The sequence below is a fragment of the Megalopta genalis genome, chromosome 11 (assembly GCF_051020955.1).
Source record: "Megalopta genalis isolate 19385.01 chromosome 11, iyMegGena1_principal, whole genome shotgun sequence".
In the NCBI taxonomy this organism is placed as follows: Eukaryota; Metazoa; Arthropoda; class Insecta; order Hymenoptera; family Halictidae; genus Megalopta; species Megalopta genalis.
Window position 1 is genome coordinate 5620070 of NC_135023.1, and position 22913 is coordinate 5642982.

General features: G+C 52.4%; 1 protein-coding gene across 5 annotated transcripts in view; it reads right to left on the minus strand.

The window, feature by feature from the left end:
• Positions 1–22634, minus strand: part of LOC117226180 (uncharacterized) — a 29197-nt gene extending 6563 nt beyond the window's left edge. The window contains exons 1-5 of one of the 5 annotated variants that reach the window (XM_033480255.2): positions 22001–22634; positions 12929–13565; positions 11696–11926; positions 5894–6019; positions 364–558 (exon numbers count right to left, since the gene is read on the minus strand). In XM_033480255.2, the coding sequence (XP_033336146.1) occupies positions 364–558; positions 5894–6019; positions 11696–11926; positions 12929–13232 (856 nt within the window). In that variant the 5' untranslated portion in view covers positions 13233–13565; positions 22001–22634. Of the gene's footprint in view, positions 1–363; positions 559–5893; positions 6020–11695; positions 11927–12928; positions 13566–16184; positions 18693–22000 lie in introns of those variants that run through there. The other 4 variants (XM_033480258.2, XM_033480256.2, XM_033480257.2 and 1 more) reach the window with 4 other exon arrangements.
• Between the last annotated feature and the right edge of the window lie 279 nt (positions 22635–22913).

Genomic DNA, 22913 nt, shown 5'->3' on the forward strand with positions numbered 1-22913 from the left:
GAAAATTGAAATATAGTTTTTCCGACCCATGGTATTTTCGTTTTATATAACCTGGTGCATTTTGAACGTATGAAATTGAATTTTGTGACTCGTGCAACGAGTTCGACAGTTCTTTAAATATAAACGAATTCGGTTGATAACATTATTTTGAAACGCGACGTAACAGTTTTTATCGATGCCTCGGAGTCGCCGGTCGAGTGCGAAGGGTTGAAAGTGGCGATTCGTTGGAATTTAAAGAGGACTTCGATTCGCCGGGAAGCAAAGGGAAGACAAAGGACGCTGTTCGCGGTGTAATTTCGTGGATCGAAGGTCCCCGGCGGCGGCTCGACATTTATCATGCAGATAAGGCGATCGCATACTCACTCTGACAGTTGCCGGGCATCGCGTGCCTGAAGGATGACAACGGGTCCCGTGGTTGCAGCGGGCTCGGCAGCGGCTGTAGGGGATTCGGCAAGGGTTGCAAAGGGTCCACCAACGGCGACGCGAAAAACGGACCACCCCTCTGCGAGGCAAACGCGAACGCGTGGAATTGCTGCTGCTGCCCTAAAAGAGACAACACTGCGATCAACCGTGCGCCTGTCCACTGGACTTACGGCACCCGCAACAATTGTCTATGATCCGACTTCGTTCCCGAGAAGCCTATCGCTCGGACCTTGTTGCAAAACACCCTCGCGACCCATCGAAACACCCCTGAACGCCCGTCGCAAAATAAATCATTCCGGCCCGTAATCTCGCTTTCGAGTCGGCATAAATTGCCCGTCTTTGTCGGACCATCGAAGCCAGCGATAGATGCTAAACGATCCTAGCGTAACTTTAACGTCTGTAAACTTTAATGCTCCGGCTCGTTCTACCGGATCAGCCGGCCCTTTGGAACCTCGCAGTGCTCGTCGAGATTTAGTTCGATCGGTTTTGCAGGACACGCGCGTTCACGAGCAACAATGACGATAAGATCGACGTATTTGCAGCCGATGTACAGTGATGTCTCCCTAATTGTCGCCCAAATTGTGCACTAAAATAGACAATTTGGGAAGAGGAAACGCGATTATTCGAGCCTTGCGGCTCGTTTTATATAATTACCGATTGTCAATAACTATAAAAACGAGCAAAGGCTCGAATAATCGTATCTCCTCTTCCCAAATTGTCCATTTCTGTGGACAATCTGAGCGTCAATTGGAGAGACATTACTGTAACTAGATTTAAATCTGGTCTTTGCAAATTTTGTTGCCCCGATCGCCTGATCGCGAAAATGGGTGTTCAACCGTTCGTATAAATAAATAAAATCGGATCAGATTAAACGGGTTTTAGGAATTCTCGGGCGAACGAATGGCCCAAAGATTGGATCGCGTCAAGATCAAAGTTCCCGAGGACCCGGTAGCACGGTTGCAATCGCCGTGTCCGTCAATCAGCGAGGAGGCGAGGTCCGGATCCCTTAAAAATTCGCCGTAAATTCGGCAGGAGCGGGTCGGAGCGGTCGGTGTCGGTATCGGGAGCCCCGGGTTAGGTATCGAGTACTTTCATTTCCCCGGGCAGCGTCGACCCGTCGCGTCGGAGCCAGTGGCCAGGACGGGCAGCGACAAGGTGGCAGGAGGCTCGAACGGGTGAAACTAAACGTCGGGCACGAGGGAGGGACCGTCGAAGAGACACGTAGAGGCGCACCGATTCATTTTATTTGCCGGGTACGGTGTCGCCAACCCAATTAAAGACGTCCCAACAGGCGACCGTTCTATCTGACGAGGCTGTGCTCTGCTCTGACCGGTCACCCCAGAGCGGCCGCGTTAGGTTAGGCTAGGCCAGAGAGTCCGTCCCCATACGTAGGTGGCGGACTGAAGCTTCCCTCCGACCCTCTTCCTGAACCGTCGAAATCTACGAACCAACACTGCCACGGAAGGCACTGGAGACCAAAGCCAGGAGGGACCGGAGACAGAGAGACGACGACGAGAGAGCGAGAGAGAGAGAGAGAGAGAGAGAGAGAGAGAGACGCGGAGACTGAGAGCGAGAGCGAGAGAGAAAGAGAGAGGGAGACAGGCAGGAGTCCTGGCAGACCCCCGCCGTTCCTGATAATCCAATCGAAGCCCTAATTCTAACTCGGCAACCCGAAATTCCCGCCGGTTTGCTGAATAGGGTACGCTGCCTCGATCCTGGGGACACAATGGGGGCGCGACGATGGAATACAGACCGGCAGTACCCGGGGCTAACGAGATCCCCGTTAAACGACCGCCGATTCGTTCGTTCCGCGACCAGACCCAGAAGAAATTCGCGCTCGGCTTCCTTACGTCAAAGGTCGCCGCTGGTTCCCATCGATCCGCGGATCCGGATCGATTCTCGCGACCGCAGGACGATTTTGAACGGTTGTCCCTACCTCCAGAGTCGATAATTTATCTTGGAATTATGCTGATGCGATAGCGCTGTTTTATCCCTAAATTGCATGTATCGCGTGCAATATCCCGAAGATATCCCAGCTGCCCGTTCGTCGAAGACAACAAGGTCGTTCGGAATTCTTCGGGGAGCTCTGTTCTTGTTCTAGGACCGTTGAGAACCTGCCAATTTGTCGTCTGTGCTCTAGCAACATGTCTGTCCCGTTAAAACATATCTACGAATTGTCAACAACTATAAAAACGAGCTGCGAGACTCGAATAATCGTATCACCTCTTCCCAAATTGTCCATTTTTGTGCACAATCTGAGCATCAGTTAGAGAGACATTACTCTACTCTTTTGAAGTACGAGAAGAAATTTTGAGACCGATCGGTAAAATATTTGTATCGGCCACGTTTCTCATAGAATAAAAAGTTTCTCTTCGATTTAGCGAAAATGTCGCCCCAACCTCGAAAAAAATGCAATCGATGTGGTAAACGCGGTACGAAAGATTGTTCGAAGGGAAACGGAGGACTCTGTATCATCCGGCGGGCGATAAATCAGACCCAGGCGCGGCGTCGAACTGGGCCTAGAAAACTGGAAGGGCGCCGCTCGAGGGTCGTAATTAATTAAACAAGCAATTCATTACGGATTCTACCCTCGTAGCCAAAGGTGGCCGCCGCAGAGGACGCGGGCCTAAGGAAATTGATCGGGAGAGGTACCCGGAGAGCTCGGCCTTCCCGGATAAGTCCGCCTTTCCGCCGGAAGCGGAGACGGAGAGAGTAATAGAGGATAGCGAGAGGTTCGAGATATCGGTGTTGCTCAACGTTCGACCATCGGCGAGATCCTCTTTGTCGGAAAAGCTTCGAGAGCGAGGCGAAGTCTAGGCCTCGGCGAAGGGTCGATTTCGAGGGCGACGCGACGGAACGAAATGAGGAGCTGTCGCCGGCAGCTGCTAACTCTCGAGAAATTCCCTGGCAGTCACCCTGCCCGCGAAAAGGGGTTGTCCAATGAAATCGATAAGGGAGTAACGACTCAGAAGGTCCGAGCCACTTACTACATTGGCGCCTAAAAATTTGCCGGTCGTTAGTCTCCTCGGGAGAATAGATCGACCTCGAGAGTCTAGCTCGTTCCCTCGCGGAAGCATTGTTCGAGCCGAGCTGCTCTTCAAGACGCTCGTTCGACTCGAGCTGCACTCGATAAAAAATCTTTCGCTGGCCTAAATCTCGATCGGGTTTCGGAGAAGTGCCCCCTTTGAATCGGGTATATTCGGGACCACGTTTACGAAGACAATTTCTTGGCACAAAATGACCTCGCGGAATAATTATTCCGTCATCGAAGGAGTCGAAAAAATTTGGAACTGCAGAAATTAATGCGGCCATTTTACCGTAGTTCTTTCGTCGTTAGCACACCGACGGAGATCTCTCTAATTTCTCACGGCAGCGTTCGGCGCGCGAGCAGAAAGATCCCCGAATAGCACGAAATAAATCGTTAATCGCGTGCCAGGAGAGCATTCCCAGAGGATGCGAGCGCAATAAAATTAGGGAACGTGTCAAAGAGGAGGAAGCGGTCGGTTTAAAGAAACGCCGATCGACCACCCACGATTCCCTGTCCTTTCATCCAGCGCCGCTTCCCTTCTGGCTCGCGTTGGATATCCTTTTCTTCCGGGGAAAACGGTTTGTTTTCATAGAAGATGTAACGCGCCGCGCCGCGCCGTCTAGTTTGCGACGCCGGTGACTTCGGACCGAGCTGGATTAGGGTCCGAATCATCGTAAAAAATTGGAGCGGGCCGCCTAATATTAGGACTCTCTTTCGCTCTAGGGCCGCAGCTTTTGAAGCTGAAATCGTGGCTGTTCCAATCGAATAAAGGGTTAGGTCGAGTAACAGGCTTCGCGTGTGCGTCGCGCGAAAGCTGTTAACGCGACTTCGAGAAGAAAGCCTAATCGACGTCCTCGCCGAGCACGGTCGAGCTATCTTCCGGAGACAAGAAGACGCGGAGGCCCCACGGATCGACCGTCTCGCATCAATTTTCGCTGATTCGTCGTATCGATGCGTCGCGCGAATCGGTCTTGGCTCCGATATCTCCGGTATCGGGCGAGTTTCGATCGCTCAATCCTCCTCCGCCGCGTCCGGAACAAGATTTACAAACAGGCAGGGGTGCGGAGGAGCGGGAAATTTCGCTTGCCGCGAGCACAATGCCTTCGCCGCGCGCGGCTTACGTAACCGGGAGAGGTTATCGGGGACACCACCCTCTCCCCGTCTCTCCGTCTCTCTCCGTCACCCTCTTCCGCGCGAAGGTGGTTCGCGGGGAACCTGCAGCCGCGTCGACAACGTCGGCTGCGACCCACCAAATAACCAGAGTCTCGGTAATTGTATGTCTCGGCAATGGCGTAGCCTTGGAGAACAGGTTAGCGGAGCCTCGCGCGCCCGAGACGCGCACCGGGCGAAACTTGGTGTAGGCGTCGCCGACACGGGCCGAACAATATCTCCGCGGCTAAACGCCGCAGCTCTTTATCAATGTTATGGCGGCCGGCCGCGGTTATAAATAATGGCAATTGCGCGAAACTTAGCCGGCTAGGTAACGGCCGACCGGCGGGAACCGCACGCCCGCCTCGCCGCGCCGAGCCATTCCGAAGTTGCGGCTTTCGATGCTTCCTGTTGCCACACAATTCCAACGATCGGGCCCCGGCGTGATCGTTTCGCGACCGGGGGACAGCATTCTGCCACCCTTCTAGCCGACAATATGGATACGTTTTTTAGGAACGTCGAGCCTCCTGTCCGAAGAGGCTGGAAGTCGGCTGTGAAGCTCCTTGCAAACGTTACAGATTTCCTAGGAGACCGAAGACGATTTTAGGTATTTTGCAGCATCCAGAGATTGTTAAGAGGCTGGAGCATTTTCGAAAGTCTAGAATATTTCTTAGAAGATACGTCCTCTGTCTGGAAAGGCTGGAAGCTTTTTGGCGAAGGCGTCTCCTTTTTTTAAGGTGAACGCGTATTTTACAGCATCCGAGGATCCGACGCACTCGTCACAGCTTAGGGTATTTTTTAAACGTCTTTCCTAATTCAATCGAGAGGCAAAGTGCAGAGCAACTGTGTTCTCTGCGAAATCACTCTGTTTAGAAGATGGGGACACTTTCAGGGAGTCAAGGTATCCTTTGTTAGAATTTTTTTGACGTGGCCAGCTGTTTCGCTAAATTGAGATATTATTTCCATCATTGTGGAATGCTGTTAGAAGTCCAGAATTTTTTCTCGGAGAAATCGGATGTGTCACGCGATACCGAGATTATATTTCAGTCTTCCAAGTTTCACAAAACAACCTGAACGACTAAAATAAACATTCCCGAAGGCAGAGTCAATCTATCGGGAACGTTCCGCTCCACGAATGTGAAAACCACCCCCAGAAACTGATTTCTACAATTCCGTGTGAAAAATCCTTTGGCATATCGATTGAAACGTACGTCTCGAGCGAAATCGATCGGCGGCGCTTACATTCTAAGCGAGGTAGGATATAAATAAATGAATAAGAACAGTAATGCTTACAGTGATACTCACTGGTCTTGGATCGCGGTTCCCGCGGCCCGTCGACGGTCACCTTGATGGCCTTGGTGTAGGTGGCGACCTGCGGGGGCGTGGTGGACACGGTGATCGTCAGAGTGAAGCTCTTCCCTGGAACAGAAAAGGCGTTCGCGATCGTTACCGGGAACAGGTTGGGGCTCGTTCCGGCGAAACTTTTTCTCCGCGGATCATCGTCGATTCGCGGGCGGGACGATTGAAACGGCGCCGGAAGTTCGCAAACGTGGTTAGCCGGCTGAAACTCGGCGGTAACCGAATTAACCGTCGGTAATGTATCGAGGGCGTCGTCGATGGTGACGGCGGGCAGCCAACGCGACCGAGCCGAGTGGGCCGAGCGGGCCGAGCGGGCCGAGTGGGCCGGCGCGCGCTCAGTTATGTTAAAAAGCCTATTAAACGCGCGTCACCCCGAAAAACAACCCTTCCGTAATTATACTCGAAACTGGAGGGTTTGTTCGGGATTTTATGCGGCGCGCTGTGATTATGGATTGCCGGGAAACTTTGCGGCGAATCAATTTAATGGAATCTTCTGCCGGCTCTCTGCCGGCCTCCGACACTTTTCGACCTCTCGCGCAACATTATTTTCGACGGACCGCTTTTTCCGACGGATGTTATTGACGCGCGACGAATCTGCGGCTTCGACTCGAGGCCTCGATTTATTATCTCTCGACGATGGAACGGGCGACGACGATGCTGTTCGAAATTATTTCGACTTCCTCGGTGACGGATTTCTTAGGATGAATGAAACAATTGTGCGCGTGTTCAACGACGCGATAGGGAACAGAATTTCTTAAACGCGCGCACGAACATGGGCCTGTATCCTTGAAGAAATTAGAAGACGAAACGAATTTTTAAATAATTTTTTGAAGAGATAATTAATTAAATGTCGTACGCATAGATTGGAGAGAGCATCGTGTATCGCGGTGAAAGGAGGGACACGTTTCAATGGGCGCCCCCGTGTAATCGAGAACAATGTTGCGTAAAAAATACAACGTCACGTAGAACACAGTAGTTGCACACGCAGAGGTTCACCGCAACTCCGCGTGCACCCTATTTCACTCTTTTTCTCACCCCCATCGTTTCTCACCCCCCAGGCGGATCACCGATCGCGTGGCTTCCACTTTCTCGTCCTCCCCGATCGAACGAAGGATTGTAAAAATGGATTTGTTTCGCGGTCGACGCGTTCGCATGATTTCTGCCGTCGCGTCGCGTCGAATCGATAGTCGTTTGACGGAATCGTTTGTCCGGCGGTTGAATTTACGACAAGAAATATTATACGCGTCCCTAATTGACGTTCAGACTGTGCAGAAAAACGGACAATTTGGGAAGAAGAGATGCGATTGTTAGAGTATCGCAGCTCGTTTTTATAGTTGTTGACAATCGACAGCCATAAAAAGCAAGTCACAAGGCTCGAACAATCGTATCTCCTCTTCCCAAATTGTCCATTTTTGTGCGCAATCTGAGCGTCGGTTAGGGAGACATTACTGTACCTATCGATATAAAATTAAAGCTTCGGAACTGTTAATCCAAGTCCCACGACTCGGCACAAAGGTTAAATTCGAGAGTTTCGTAATATCGGAATCGAGTTTCCAAGTCGAGGATTCGAGTTTCAGGATTCGGGGTTCGCCGGGAAGCATTCTTACGCGAGCCGCGTGAATATTGAGAAGCAAAAGGGCCGCGTAGACCCCTGGAACCCGTCAGAGCCCAAGTTCCCGGTGCCTTCGACGTCGAGATTGACGGGGCCGACGGGAAGAAATAAAGAAAGAATGAAAAGGAGAAAGCACCGGGGGAATAATGGCGAGTGTGTCGAGCGTGGCCACACGGCGGTTCACCACGCGAGCTTCTCGTTTTCCAGCAGGGGATCCCGTCAGTTTGCTGCAAGTCACGGCATCCTCCTGGCCTGGCAAACCTTTTCACCTATTGCGGGAGTTCGTGGTTGCACAGTTAGGTGGGTACACGTAAGTATCACCCTCGGTGCCAGTCGCCGTGGAACCATTAAAAGTCCGACTATTTCATCCCCAACTTCGTCGCCTCCTTTCAGCCCCCCGTCGCTATCTTCGATTTTCTGAGCAACGACGAGTTTTCTATTTCTCGACGTCGGTGTCGCGTACGGAGAATCTCGATCTCTCGCGATCGTTGCCGACGAACTATCGCGAATAGACCCTGAGCATAGAAGCCGATTAAAACGTGCAACGAAATTTCCAGCGGCCAAAATTTCTAACACGATTTTCCAGCACGGAAAATTCGTGCGGATATTAAACGCGACAGTCGGATCGCGCAAGGTAAAACTGTGCGATCGCTCGCGCGAGATTGCCGAGCGCAGGAATGGAGATTGTTTCAGCACGTTAAGCGATCCTGTAGCCAGAGACGAGACAGGTTTATTCGCGAGAGCAAAGTTGAAGGATACCCGTCTGCTCTCGGCTGAAACTATAAGCGCTCAAATGATCTATCTCGTTATAGGGCTTAGGGTTGAAGGGGTGGAAACGATACGATACCTTCGGGGGTAGACTTCCCAGTGATGGAGCTGGCATTACAGCCGAACGTGCAGGAACCGGGCCATAGCTTATCATCGATATTACAAAGCTCGAGAGCTAACGCGCTCGGTTTTCCTCGAACCGTGAACACTTTTAAGCGATTACCGCGGAAAGTCGCGGTTTTCGCGCGACGCCCTTCGTTCTTGCACCTGCAGCGAGCTTCTCCGAGCTTCACCTTTCCAAGACACGAAGTTGTCATCATTTTCCCGGCTGTTTCTTCGACCGCGATAATAAATAGATTCCTAAGAAACCCGGCTTTCGAAAACGCTGTATAAAATGATAAAGATCGCAACGATTTCAGAAAAATGATAATTGTCATATTTTCTGCACCGTTCAAGTTCTTCGACGACCTCGAAGACGATGCCACCCGAAAGACGAGGGTTTCGAACGAAGCGGGGCGAACTCAAACGGCCGGGAGAATCATCGAATCGTCGCGATTAATTCCGCGATCGGCGGTGAATATTTACAGGCAATTAAACAGCGTTCGTTCGTCGGCAATTATTTTTTGCCGAGGTGCGACAAAGGGTAGGGGGACGGCTGAATGTTCGCAGTGTGAAACCCGGGTGACGTTGATTTTCGAGTAGGAGGAAAAGGTGGTCGGTTGTCGCTGCCGGCAGTTCATCCTGACCATAATCAATTCGTTATCAGAGTACAATAGCGCATTTGCGATTCGTTTGGGGAAAATTGAAATTAATTAATTGGCTCGACAACGGCCTGGACAGCCTAGCCCCCGTCGTTGCACACCGTTGCACGTTGTCCCGTTGCGTGTATGCAGCTCGCGCGCGCGTCGCTCCACATTTTCCCGGAGAATCGTATGCTAACGAGCATTATCAGGAAATCGATCTCAATGCACTTCCGCCTGCTGTCTCTCTTTCCAATCGCACCCGGTGCCAATTCAATTTGTCCCCTTAATGTTCTTCATATTCTTCCGTCTCGATTCGACCAGCGGCGATATCCTTTCCTCCTCGCCTCTCGGCACGGTATATCGACGAGACCCCCTAACGTTCATCGGTCTCCCATTTTATTGGTATCGAGTCGGCGGGATCATCGTTCCCGGGGCCAAAGTTTATTCGAACCGATTCGACGCAACGAATCAACGTCGCCAGATTGACGTTCGTCTGCAATAATGGCCGCACGGGACGCTCCCGCGGCGGTTTGTCGATTAAAAATTTATTGCTCGAATTATTGGAAATTTCCAGCTGCATTTCCTTCATTAGAAACTTTGCTCCCGCGGTCTCCCCGCAAAAATCTAATCCTCTCCCGTCTGTCGTGGTTTCCAGGCAACGATTAAGAAACATACAAGTTCATTTTCTACTCGAATCGTACGATACGCGCTATTATTTTGCAGCGCGCGTCGTGTGATTTATGCAATTAGCTGCCGATCGATAAATTCCTGTTCGAGAATTTGTATGAAAGAAAATTGAAACGCGCGCGATATTTGTCCGGCTTTTGGATCAGGAGATCGTTGGATTTTTCTCGAAGGGGGTTCTGAAGGATAACCGAGAGAGCCTTTTACACCAAGCAGGATCCAGCCCCCTCGGTCACGTGCATACAGAGGAATGTCCCCGTCGTCGGTCGACAAACGGTAGGATCATTAAGGATTCGCTAGAGTTTGGCGCGCATCGGTTCCCAGGGAATATTCAAAGAGCCGGGGAGTCGCAGGAATCCTGACGAGAGACACTTCTCTTACATTCTTCATCCTAGCTTATGTTAATTCCGCGCTCGACGAAAACAATTGAGAGCTAATCCCAGACAAATGACTGACGCGCTTCCGTGAACACCCCCCCGGGACCCGAATTCACCCTCCACGAGGATAGAAAATTCAGCTATGCCGCGATTTCCGAACACCCTATTTTGCGAGCCGTGTTCTTCAGCGCGAATTCGAGCTGTGAATTCTGAGACACTCTGTAGCTATTTATTTACCCTTTCGAACATCGTTCGACCAGGTATCCCCGTCAATTTTTAAGAAACGAAACAACGAATCTCCGCTATTTTATACCGTAGATTGAAAAACTGATAATAGAATGTTTTAAAATTTCTAATAATTTTTCTATAAAATTCTAACTTTCGAAAAAGTCTGGTCGGTCCGGTCATCCAAGAGCGGATATTAAATTGTCCGTATAAAAACCCTATCGGTATACCGTTGCAAAATAACGAAACTGCAATGGTCGGTGTTCTCGGCGAACGAAGAAACCCGTTTACCTTCGATAAACAGCGTTTACAAGTGGGTCGCGAATCGCGCATCGGGCCGGAAAACGCGGCCGGAGAAAACGGCGGCGCTAATAACGTTAATTAAAAGCCAGCCGAAACCTCAATTAATATCCGCCGCCCCCGTTTCCAGGGGCGTCGGCATCTTCGACCCAGTCCGCGTCCTTTTCCGCTGCCGAAGGCGAGACACCGAAGAAGGAAAGTAAAGAGGAGGTTGCTTCGGCGGTGGTGCGGACAAATAAAAGCCATTACCCACCCCCCGGAAGATGCCGGCGCGGCGCGGAGCGACGTCTCCTCGGATCCGCTCGCACACCAATCAACGTGCACCCGGCAACCCCTGCGAAACGTCCAATTCCCCACCCCCAGGACCCGGAAGAACAGTTTTCCCGAAGGAGCGAAAAACGAAGGAGGGTGTCTCAAGACGTCCACGACCTACCCTTACTACGCCGAGAATTCTTTGACGGGACTTCCCAGCCTGGAATCCACCCTCTTCAGCATTTTCTTCGGCGGGCTTGTCAACGGGGATCAACGGAGTTTCGGTGTTTCATGAATGAACAAGCCGAGCCGACCGGAGGAACGCGATTACGTCGTTGCCGCGGAAAATTCGAGACACCAATTTTCGAAGTCGACGCCGAAGTTTGAAGTTTCCGGGCAGTTTCGCAACTTCGTTGCGGCGCCGAGGATGAACACGGTTAAATATTAGCTAGTCGGGACCGACTCCGAGGAGTTGAATCGGAAATTTTCTCTCTCTCGCGCGCGCGCGTTCGCGAGAGCAGGATTTTTGCGCGGGCCTCTTTGTACTCTGTTCGGGCCTAGAAATGAATTTCCATTGTAACAGGCTCGAATTGAAATAAACACTGCCGAGAACTCTCTCTCTGTCTGGAGCTACGATCAACAACGGGTTAATTCCGAGCAAAGTAACAGGAACGGAACATTTTCGAGGGCTCGTTTGAGCGAGAAAGTTTTTGACAAAGGTTACCGCGCGGACGTTTGAACCGCCGAGGGGAGATTGTAGGAGCGAGAGACTCACCTCTGCCGCTTCTACCGACGAACCTAAGATCGTTGAACTTGGCCACCTGATTCTTCATAAGGGCGGTCGAGTTTCTTAGCTCGGCACAACAGTTCTCGTCGTTACCAGCACGAACAGTCACCAGAGTGCCATCGCCGACCTCGCCAAGGGCCACGACCTTGAATGCCACTGGGAGGGTCTTGTTGGACCTCCAGTGGGCTGGTAGAACGCTGCAGACCAGGTGGGGCGACCCTGTCGCAGAAACAGTTGTCCTTAAACCTTCGAAGTCCCTCGAAGTTTCACGTAATATTTCACAAGATATCATCAGATAATATCACACAAGAAAACTAGGTGAAAATGCTGCTCCTAATTCAATGATCTAACGAGTAATCTGCTCTGTCAAGTGATCGTAATAGCCTTTAATCCGTGGTTGATCTTAGAAGCACGATGATTAGACCGCGAATCTTATGCAAAATAAAATTTGCCATGAAAGTGTCTTCTCTCTTTTAATAATCGTAATAACTTGAAAATAATGCATCGATATCCTCGAGTCCTTGTAATCTTATTTCAGCTTCGTATTCGACACACTAATTTTCGTCATAAATGCATAAAATCTGCAATCTAGTGATAACAATATGTTTGCCAGGGGATCGTGAAAACCATATTCGTCGCGTGAAAGATCGATGGACATTGAATATCTAGATCGAAACGTTGGAGCAGCGTCTACGAAGTACAGTAATGTCTCCCTAACTGACGCTTAGATTGCGCACAAAAATGGACAATTTGGGAACAGGAGATACGATTATTCCGGCTTTGCACCATGTTTTAATAATCGTTGACAATCGGCAACTATAAAAACAAGTCGCGAGGTTCGAATTCGCAAGGCTCCTCTTCCCAAATTGTCCATTTTTCTGTACAAACCAAGCTTCGATTAGCTGGATTTACCGTACAATTTACTGCACGTCTCTTTCGATTCGGTCGAATAGATCGCGCATTACTGTACAGTAATATCTCTCTAATCGACGCTGAGATTGTCCCCAAAAATGGACAATGTAAGAAAAGAAGATACGATTATTCGAGCCTCGCGACTCACTTTTATACTTACGAATTGTCAAGAACTATGAAAAAGGAGTTGCGAGGCTCGAACAACCGTATCTCCTCTTCCCAAATTGTCAATTTTTCTGCAGAATCCGAGCGTCGGTTAGGGAGACATTACCGTATCCGGCAACGTGTACAGAGCGTTCCCGTTCGCACCTGTTCTGACCAGCTCCCCAGGATGCTCGCTGACGAAGTCGCCCAGCGTCCTCTCCGCCAGGATGTCGTTGGTCATCTTGGTGTATGCATCGGTCAAAGGCGAAACGCCCGACTCCGGGGAGGCGGCAGTGCCAGGAGCCGAGGCTCCTGTCAACTGCATCCTACCGCTGGATCCACCGCTCTCGCTGGCAGTGCTAGCCGTTCCACAGCTGGACTCGTTGCTGGACCCCCTCACCGAGCCAGCGCCGCTTCCGGATACCGTGCTTCCGCCACCGCCGCCGTTGCAACGGCCGAATATATCCATAGGCAGTCAGAACGCCGGAAGATACATCCTTCCATTCGGTTCACACTCGCTTCCACCGACTTTACAGAGTATCCGCAGTAGATCCGGACCGTCCTGGGTCAGGCAGTCCCGTCTGGCATCCTGCTAGCCGACGGCGGAGCTCTCGGCGACCGCCGACCACTCTCTTCCCCGAGACCGGCTCCTCGAATCCTCTTGGTTCGTCCGCTTCTTGGTTAAATGTCGCCTGGCGGGGCCTCGCACTCGAAGCGCTCGTTCGACGAATTCGTTGGCCAGGATCGCATCGGGATTCTAATCGACTAGGCGGCGGATCGGCGAGCTACCCCTCGGTGCGATCTGCGAGCAGCAAAACACCCCCTTCGTTAGATTCGGGACGGAAAATGTTCGTCCGCGAATACGTGGACGCTTGATTTAGGTGAACAGCGCGTTAAAGCGTCGACCGTCGATCTAACGTCCCCTCTCAGACCCTGTGTATTCGAATTAAATCGTGGAAGATGCGATGGCACTCTTAGACGCGCCACCTTAGGATTCTGGAGCACCTTAGGATCGTAGCATCCATAGCGATCGACGTGGAGGTCGACGCGTCAACGGTGTAATAATCGGAGAGAAGCAGTTTCATCGACATTGCGTGGAAACGATGCTTGTAAATCAGCGAGGATCGGCGATCGTTCAAAGAGGACACGCCGTCGATCGGCGAAATTTAAGGTCCCGGCAAATCCCGTCGAGAAAGTAATGGTTCCAATGACCGGTTGCTAGCTGTGGGTGCTGGCTGATCGTAGATCTACGATGTCAAACGCCCTAACCGGCGAGCAACAGCGGCAATCGATAAGAGCGATTCCCAGTGGATCGTTCGTGCCATTACCGTCTCGATTCGCACGCGATCACGCGTCGTTGTGATACCGGGAGACGGATGCGGCTTGGAGTTATCATCGGAAGATCGCCGCAGATCGAGAGACACGATTGATGGTGGGAAAAATTGATCGGCGTCGTCTTGGGAAGGGTCGGTCGCGGCAGCGACGGGACACGAGGCGACGGTGGCGGGTCTCCTCGGACCGGCAACCCTTTCTCGGCCCCTTAATCCATTTAACCGGGGTAGCCTTTATCCGGTCCCGGGGGGCCTTTAACCGAATCTATGGTGCCCGGTGGCGACGCGACAGCCACGGAACGTCGCTTGATCGCCGCCGGAGAGACAGGAGAGAGACCGGAGAGAGAGTGAGAGAGAGAGACCGACGAAGGGAAGAGAGGAAGAGGGACAGCGAGGATCGGTTGACACCGACGGAAACAGGCAGCTCGCTCTCGCACACTTTTCACGCGGCCGGCCCCGTGACGTCACCGTTCATTCAGTAATTTTTGCGCACGTCACCGGGGCTGACACACCGGATCCAGGTGGTGTTCCAGGAGGGGTTGGACCGGCCGACACGCCGACGTGGTGGGGACGGAAAAAATAGGGGAAAAAGAACTCCCGCCGGCAGGCAACCCCCACACGACCGCCGCCACGGATACCCAGCCCCTACGCACGTACAACCGCGTGTCAAACTGCACGTGGTACGCTGCCACGTTGTCCTGTCAATGCCGGGGCACACGGCAGCAGGAGCACCTCCGCGCGATACCGAAAGAAACCGATCGGCGAGCCCCGACACCGTCAGAAATCGCTGACCGTGTTTTGCTCCTTCGAATTTTAGGACTTGCTAGACTATGCCCGGATTGAAATGCGATACAGCGTTCGTACGATTCGGCAACGATAACGTTATTATTTCCTGGGTTGAATCGTCTCGATCGTAAAACAGATTCTTGTCTCGATTCTAGTTTCGTTCTAGTTTCTTCCTTTTTAGTTCTAGCAACGTTAGAGAATGGAAGATTGCACGAAGATCCGCGGTTCAGTTTAGATCCGTTGCTTCTCGAGCGATTCAATTTTTATCGCATCGAATCGTCATGATTTTATGAGATTCGTCGAGCCGCTGGATCGACGATCATCGTCTTTGCAGCACGCCTGGGAAGATCGGATGGTGGGATGATTGTTGCAGACGCGATTCCGTATCGTGTGACTCTACGAATACCTTCGGAAGCGAACCGTGTTTAGGCTGATCACGGGGTGGATTAGTCTCATCATCCTTGTAACATGTAGTTTCGCGAATGCCTTGAAACCGAATTGTCTGCTCGGCGCATACATCGATCGAGTCGATGATCGAGGAGACGCGATACTTGGGATACAGAATCGAAGAGGAATTTGAACTTGAAGCGTGTTGACGCCGTTGTATACAGGCTCGTGAAATTGATAGTTGAAAGCTGCGAGAACCGAGCGAATACGTTTTAGTAAAATTCTACTATTTGTCGAGCTTCACGATCCGAACTTAGCTACCTTTTTCACCGGTCTTCGATCGCCGATGCGGGACGTGTTGCGAGGACCGAAAACTTTTACCTTTGCATCGCAAATAAGACAGATATTTCTATCGCGAATTGGACAGATAATTAACGAGGGAGGAAATTGCCTTCGGGGTTGACAACTGGTGTCGTAGGTTAAGAAGTTGAATGAGCAATGTATCAGCGATGTCGCAGACAGATTTAAGAAACGAACGAACGTCCACCGAGAGATCGTCTTCGGAAACAGATCGACATTGACGAAGTTACGAGCACTTTGACCTGGCAATTGTCGAGGGAGAATATTGTTACAGGCATTCGGTGCTTCGCGAGAACAGAACGGTAATTGGACCAGACAAAATCTCGGGCCTAAAATCTTCCAACACAGAAATCTCCGGACCGATTATCCGCGCTAGCGATCTAGACCCTCCGAGGTCGATTAAAACCGCGATCCTTCGAGTGAAACTTGCTTGTCCGAGCAACGACAGAAGGCGGACGACAAAGAGGACGCGGCAGGGACCCTCGGCACTCGGAAAGAACGCGGAACGTCGCGCGACAGCTAAGATTCCCGCCTAACTTCGCATTCAAATCTCTTACCGGGCTGGAGCCGTGTCCGCACTTCCGGAGGAAACGCACGCAGCCCGCCGTTTCCGTTTTCCGGAAATCGCGATCGGTCGTTCGGTCTCACTACACATTCCCCGGAGGCACGTTTTCCGAATTCATCGTGCCACGACGGGATCGATTAGGCTATTAAAACAGTCCCGGCTCCGCGGATTCGCTTGGCAATGGAATGAAAAACCGAGTCCGATCACCGATCTATCATTCCACCTTCGATCTTCGCCCTGCCGCGACACACTCACTGCGTCCACCGACGGACTATCAAACGACGGCACTGTCTTCACTGACCACAATCTACAGAACAGAACCACTGTTTCCGTCGATTCTACTCGAACCACGCACTGAAACAAACAATCCACGCAGCGGAACGCAGCGGATCCTCCGTCAGCATCGGGATCTAGAAAGCTCCGGTAGCTTTCCCGGTGTCCCGCGAAGCGTGTTCATCGTTCACCAAAGGGGATCGTTCACCGGGCACCGAATCACCGGGCAAGAAGAGAAAAAGGGGGCCAGGGACCGAGGACGACGACGGGGACACTGATTCCGGCGACTAGCGAAAACGTTGGGAAGTCGACGGGAGACCGGAGGAATCACTTTCCGGTAGACAGTGCGGGACTGGCGTGTTTTGGTAGTCGCAGCCGTATCTCGGTGTACCCGTTGGGGGCCACTAACTATAATTTCGGCGGTTCGTGTGAGGCAACAGCCGTTGACGCACTGGTCCATGCCAACACACGCAGCATCCCTTTCCCCTTTCCTGGTTCCTCTCACACCCCGCCGACACCCCACTCCTTTCTCTCGGCAGCGATCTCTCTTCGGCTCGGTGTCTTGCTCTCCTCGTCTCTTCGGCCGGGCCGGGTCGGGTCGTCTCTCTTTTCGTCCCTCATTCTCGGCTGGCTTGGCCCTCTTTCTCTCTCGCCACCGTTGCTCTTTATCGCTTTATCTCCCACCGGACCCCTAACCCTCTCTCCCTCTCTATCCTTCTCTCTCTCTTTCTCTCTTCCTCTTTCTCTCTCTCTCTCTCTCTCTCTCTCTCTCTCTCCCCGCATCCCCATCGGGTCGACCCTTTTGCGGTGTGGCTCGCGTGCGTCCAACGGTGGGAGGGTTTCGGTTCGATCGATCTATCGAACGCGATTCACCGGGGCGGCAGTTTTTTCCTTCGACTTGGACGAGCCTCGCCGACCCCCGAAACTCGCGGCCTACGACTCGTAACGAGTGCCGTTATGTTTAATTAGCCGCCTACCGCCTACCGGCTGCCGGCTGCCGCCTACCGCCGCGCCGAAAGTTAATGAGGAGACGCCACCGGCCGGCATTGTCCGCGATGTTTGCTGCCGACGACTGTTTGACCGAACCGATCGACCATGGGGCGCCGCGGCTGCGATCCATGGGGAAGGGGCGAGCTCGATCGTTGTTCGCCGATTATGGCGGGATCGATGCGCACGGCGAATCGTTTCGAAACCAATTTTCAGATCGAACTTTTTATATCCAGGAAATTCCGTACATCCGCGCTGTGCGGATCTTTTATGCAGATTTTCCTTCGCGCGGAGCATTTCACAAGGAAAAATTCCTGCCGGTAGCTGCAACGTTCTCCGTTGTAAAAATTGTTTATAAATCTGCTCGATCCTCGCGCGGGATAAATTAGAACTAAAATGGATAGAACGATGTTTGAGCTTTGCGCGAGAGAAGCTTCTTTGGGGCATTTTATTCTCTGAGGTTATTTCTGAGAATTAATCAACGATTGACAGCCAACCGAAATTTGTACAGACGCCAATTGTTGCTATAGTCAACGTCCTCTTAATAATATAACAATTCAGAGAATTCGTTGACCCGTGGCTCGAGAGTACAGTCTGTCGAAAATCAAATAATCCTTCGATGAAAATGATTTTCTCTGCTAAGAAATTTCAAGAAAACGTATCGTGTCTTGCGATGCTCAATTATTCGGAGGATTCTGGCGATCGAGAGACGTCAAGACGCTCGGTTAATCTGCTAAACAAAACTCGTGGAGAATCGCACCGTGGATAAAATCGTGCCTTCGCGCGAAAGATCAATTACGGAGCGTTTCCGGGCAAGAAATATAGAAGATCGTTGTATCGATCTTCGGTGCAGAAATCCCCGCGTCATCTAGCGTGTTTGCCCGCCGGCAAGTCCGCGACCGGTTGGCTATCGTCAGGATATATTCGCACAGGAAATGGGTAGTTCCATTGTTTGCACGTTCGTACAAACAGTGCAGCTGCGAGGATGCGCCGGAATCGGCTCTCTCTCTTGTTTGATTTTCGAAAGTGAAGCTCCATTGTAGCGTGTGCCATGCCGGTGTACACCGGCTAGTCGCGGCGGGCTTGAATCGCCGCACCCGGACGAAAGAATCGAGAGAACACTTGGAAGGAAACCGGACGCCATGCTGGAAGATCGCGCGATCCCGGGGCTCGACGAGCACTTTGCTTCGCCCGGCAATCAACGATTCCGATTAATCGACCGATCGCTCGTCCTCGTTGACTTCGCTCGCCTATGCGTTCGTCAAACAGATTTCGAACGCGTTAGAGACACGGCGGACACTGTGTTCTCGCAGCGTGCGATTCTATTCGATTTTATCCGATCGCCACGGACGCGAATTTTCAAACGAGTACGAACGCGATGGAACGAACGGCGAGTTTTAAGTTACTTTGCTTTCGACAGGTTGTCGTCGTTTTATAGAAGAATCGATGCATCGACGCGACTCGATCTTAGGAGCTACAGCAATGTCTCCCTAATCGACGCTCGGATTGTCCACAAAAATGGACAATTTGAGAAGAGGAGATACGATTGTTCGAGCCTTGTAGCTTGTTTTTATAATTGTTGAAAATCGGTAACTATGAGAACGAGTCCCGAGGCTCGAATTCGCAAGGCTCCTCTTCCCAAATTGTCCATTTTTGTGGCCAATCTGAGCGTCGATTAGGGAGACATTACTGTATTATAAAAATGGGAGCAGCAGCTGTTCGCGGATCTTAATAACCGCGAGGAGGGTAAAGGAAACTCGGTGTGTATCGTGGAAGGAGAGACCCGAGGACAAACGATGCGAAATCGTGACGGATCCTCCGATCGGGCGTCGACGATTCGGGGAAATTAGTTTGCATATTTTTGCGCGACGATGGGTATCGAATCGGTCTAATCCGCGAACGGGAATCGACGGCTCGGCGGGTTTGCGGAGCGGTCGGAAATGGTCGGACGGCAATTCGGAATTTAAGAATAAAACGGCGGGAGTTGGTACGGTGACGTCGGTCGGCGTTGGGTCAGCGAAACGCAAACGAAAACGCAGGAAACAGAGGGTTTGGCGCCGCGGCGCGGCGCGGCGCCCCTCCAATCTGTCGCTTATTTGAATAACAGCAACGAGGTCCGCGGAATGAATCGCGGGGGTAGCAGAAGTACCGGTATTCAGCGGCGAACGATCGTCGACGAGACGGTGACAAACAGCGATACGCTCGAAACGTGGAAACTGGACGGCCGTCGTCGTATTGACAAACGACCTAACGCCCGTGTGGACCGTTGCATTCGACGAGATTCGAATTATCTCTGCTGGAGCTTGTCAATGCAAATGCCATACCTACATTCAATTACCGCTCGTCACGCTCCGATCACCGCGTGAACGCCGAACCGCGGAATATTCCCGCTCGATTTCTTTTCGGGGCCGCCCACGCCTAGTCGATTTTTCGAGACGATTAAATCGATCGCCGCCGACGGTCCTGCGTCCCGTTCTAATCGTTGCGGGACGATCCTCGATTCCGAAAACATTCGTGCGCTGCCTCTGGCTCGTCGCTTTTTCATCGGAACGACTCTCGATCGATGGGTTTCTTTTACCGGGCGTTTTTTAATCGAACATAATACGATACGCGCGACGATTCGAATCGTTTCCGGAGCACGAAAGTTCCTCGAAAGAACCTCGGAGCACGGTTCAGCAGTTTAGAAAATAGCGGAGGACCAAGCTGGAATTATTTGTTGGCGATATCGACGATCGTTCGAAACAAACGGAAGCGACGCGCGCGCGTTACATTTACAGTGTAAAAAACACTGGAGCGTCGAGGCGACAGAGGGAATAGTTAGTATTTGATGAGCAGCGGGTGACAACGGGCGGGACGATTACATCGATTTCCCAGTGAATGAGGATCGCTCGATCAACACAAAACACAGACCCGCGACAAGGGGACGAGTGACACTAATTAATGGTTTCGGCATCGATTAATGATCGGCGCCGGAGGGGGGTCGGGACACGGGGCTCGGGGCTCGGGGCGCGAGGCTCGGGGATCGGGGGTCGGGGTCCGTGTCCGTGCTTCATTAGCGAGAATCAGTTTTTAATGAGCATCATGACCTCGGTAAACCGCTCCTCGCTCGAGTCGAGAGCTCTCCCTCTCTCTTTCTCTCTCTTTCTCTCTCGTCCCCATTTTTCCCGCGCGGATCGCGTGTGCCGATATTTAAAAGCCCGGGAACGGGACACGCTGGAAAACTTCGGTCGGAAAATTCTCGCCGCACGGTCATTATCCGCGTAAACATTCGAAAATGATTCGCGGGCCGATAACGAACGATCCCGGCCCCGGCCCGGGGAATCGTAACCGTAAACGGAGAATAATATTCAACGGCGGTCGCAGGACGCGGCGTCGTAATTTAATTGAATTTAATATAGCCAGGTTCGAAAACAGGTCTCGCGTCTCCCCATTCACCGTTTTCCGTTGCCGCTCCGTCGAAACGGTCCACGGCGATCGATCGATCCCCGGCCGCGTTTCGCTTTGATCCGCGAGATCAACCTGTGGAACACGTGCCGCGTTCTTTTCCACGAGCGCCCGCAGGCCGGGCGCGCGTTAAACCGTTCGAAATATCTAGGCGCGAGCTGGCGCGATCGTACAAACAGCCCGTGGATCGGAGCCGACCGTGGGCATAATAACGAGGCTAATGGAAACGCAATCCGAAACACGTGTCGTTGAAGGAAACCCGGTCCGGTCCGGTCCGGCCCGGCCCGGCCCGGTTCGCCGCGGACCAGTCCGGACCAAAGCGGAACGCGATCACGCGCCGCAGCCTCGATTCATCGAAAAACCGCATTCCGCGGGGATCGATTATCGCGGCGGAACCAGACCGACGACCAGCTCGCGAACGACACACGGAAAACACCAGGGACGAGCGACGGAGGGGAAGAAAACGCGGCGGGCCGCGGAATCGGCTTGTCCGACCACCGACAGTCTCATTCCCCTTGCACTCGCGCGGCCGCTTCGCGAATTATCCTGCTCTCTTCCCTCTGCCGCTTCTGCTAGGAAAAATTCGACAAAGGTATCTCGTGTACCTTTCGCTAGATTTCGGTACACCTTGCAGTCAAAGAAACGACACAGGATTTTGAGTTTTCAGGGGGAAAAGTGAGACGGATTTCTCGATTAGCGAGCCTGCTGTTGTTGGAAATCGTGCAGATATTTTGCTAACCGAACGATTCTAGAATTTGTTGTTACCGCGAGCTATGTTTGTTGCGCCGTTTAAACGCGTTCCTTTACTCGTATCTCAAGTCTCGAATGGATTTTTGTAGCTCGTAGCTCGTAGCTCGTCTTCTGTCTGAATTTTCTGAAAATTTGCAACACGATTTCCTAAATTCCAAGCACATTTATCAATGTTCCCATCGATAATCATTGCCTCGTCGTGTCCAACGTATTACTCGGAGTTGGTACCGCATTTCCCGACAAGCCCCGACAGAATGAATCTCGAATTACAAGGTGAACGAACGAAAACTACTCGAACGAATGACTCTCGAATCGCGAACGATCTTCGAAACGATTCCACAGAGAATTCCATACCTCGAAAAAACCAAGATCCTGATCACAAAATTCACATATCCCTCCCGAAATCGACCGGCAGTGTACGATCAATCCAAGCAGACACTGCGCCCTTCGAGAACCCCTCGTGGCCGATCGCTCGGCAGCAGGGACCGTCCTCGAATCTCAGGCACTCGATCCATGGATCGAGACCGCGCGGACCGTGGTAAAACAGCGTCGATCGGCCGCGGGGATCCGTGGGCGGCTCTCTCGCGTATCCGAGTGGCACAGAACAACGTCGAACGGACAGCAACGGCAACAGCAACAGCAACAAGGGACGGCCGATGAGAGCACGTGTCGCTCGTCGTGCGTGGTCACCTCGTTCGAGCGTCGCGGTGCGGAGCGGACCGAGCGGATCGAAAAAAGGGAAAAGTTGTCGAGCGTACGCAACGTGTGCGGACAGCGCGCGCGTGCTTCGATGGAACCGGTTCGTTCGTCGGCACGCTCGATTGGACAACAATACACGAGGAGAACGGTACCGGGGCACGAGCACGAGCACGAGCACGCTCACGAGCACGAGCACGAGCACGAGCACGGCCACGAGTAGGAGCAGAAGCAGAAGCAGAAGCAGCAACAACAGGACAGCAGAGCACAGCACCGCCAGCAACCGTGCCGCGTGAACACTACACCGCCCCCGTCCCACCCCCTCCGGCCCTCTCTCTGTTCGACCGGCACCCCCGAACCCCCGCGAACCGAGGACCACCCCCGTCTCTGTCCCGCGAACGGCGGTTTCCCTCTAACGAGCGCGACCGCCCCACTGGAACTGGAACTCGCTCCCCTCCGCGAGTGCTGTGCGCCCCCTTCCCGCGGCGAACCACCCCTACCACGTGCCCTATTCGCCCCTACAACGACCACGACGGGGCGAGCACGAGAGACCAGGGAGGGGCGGCCACCG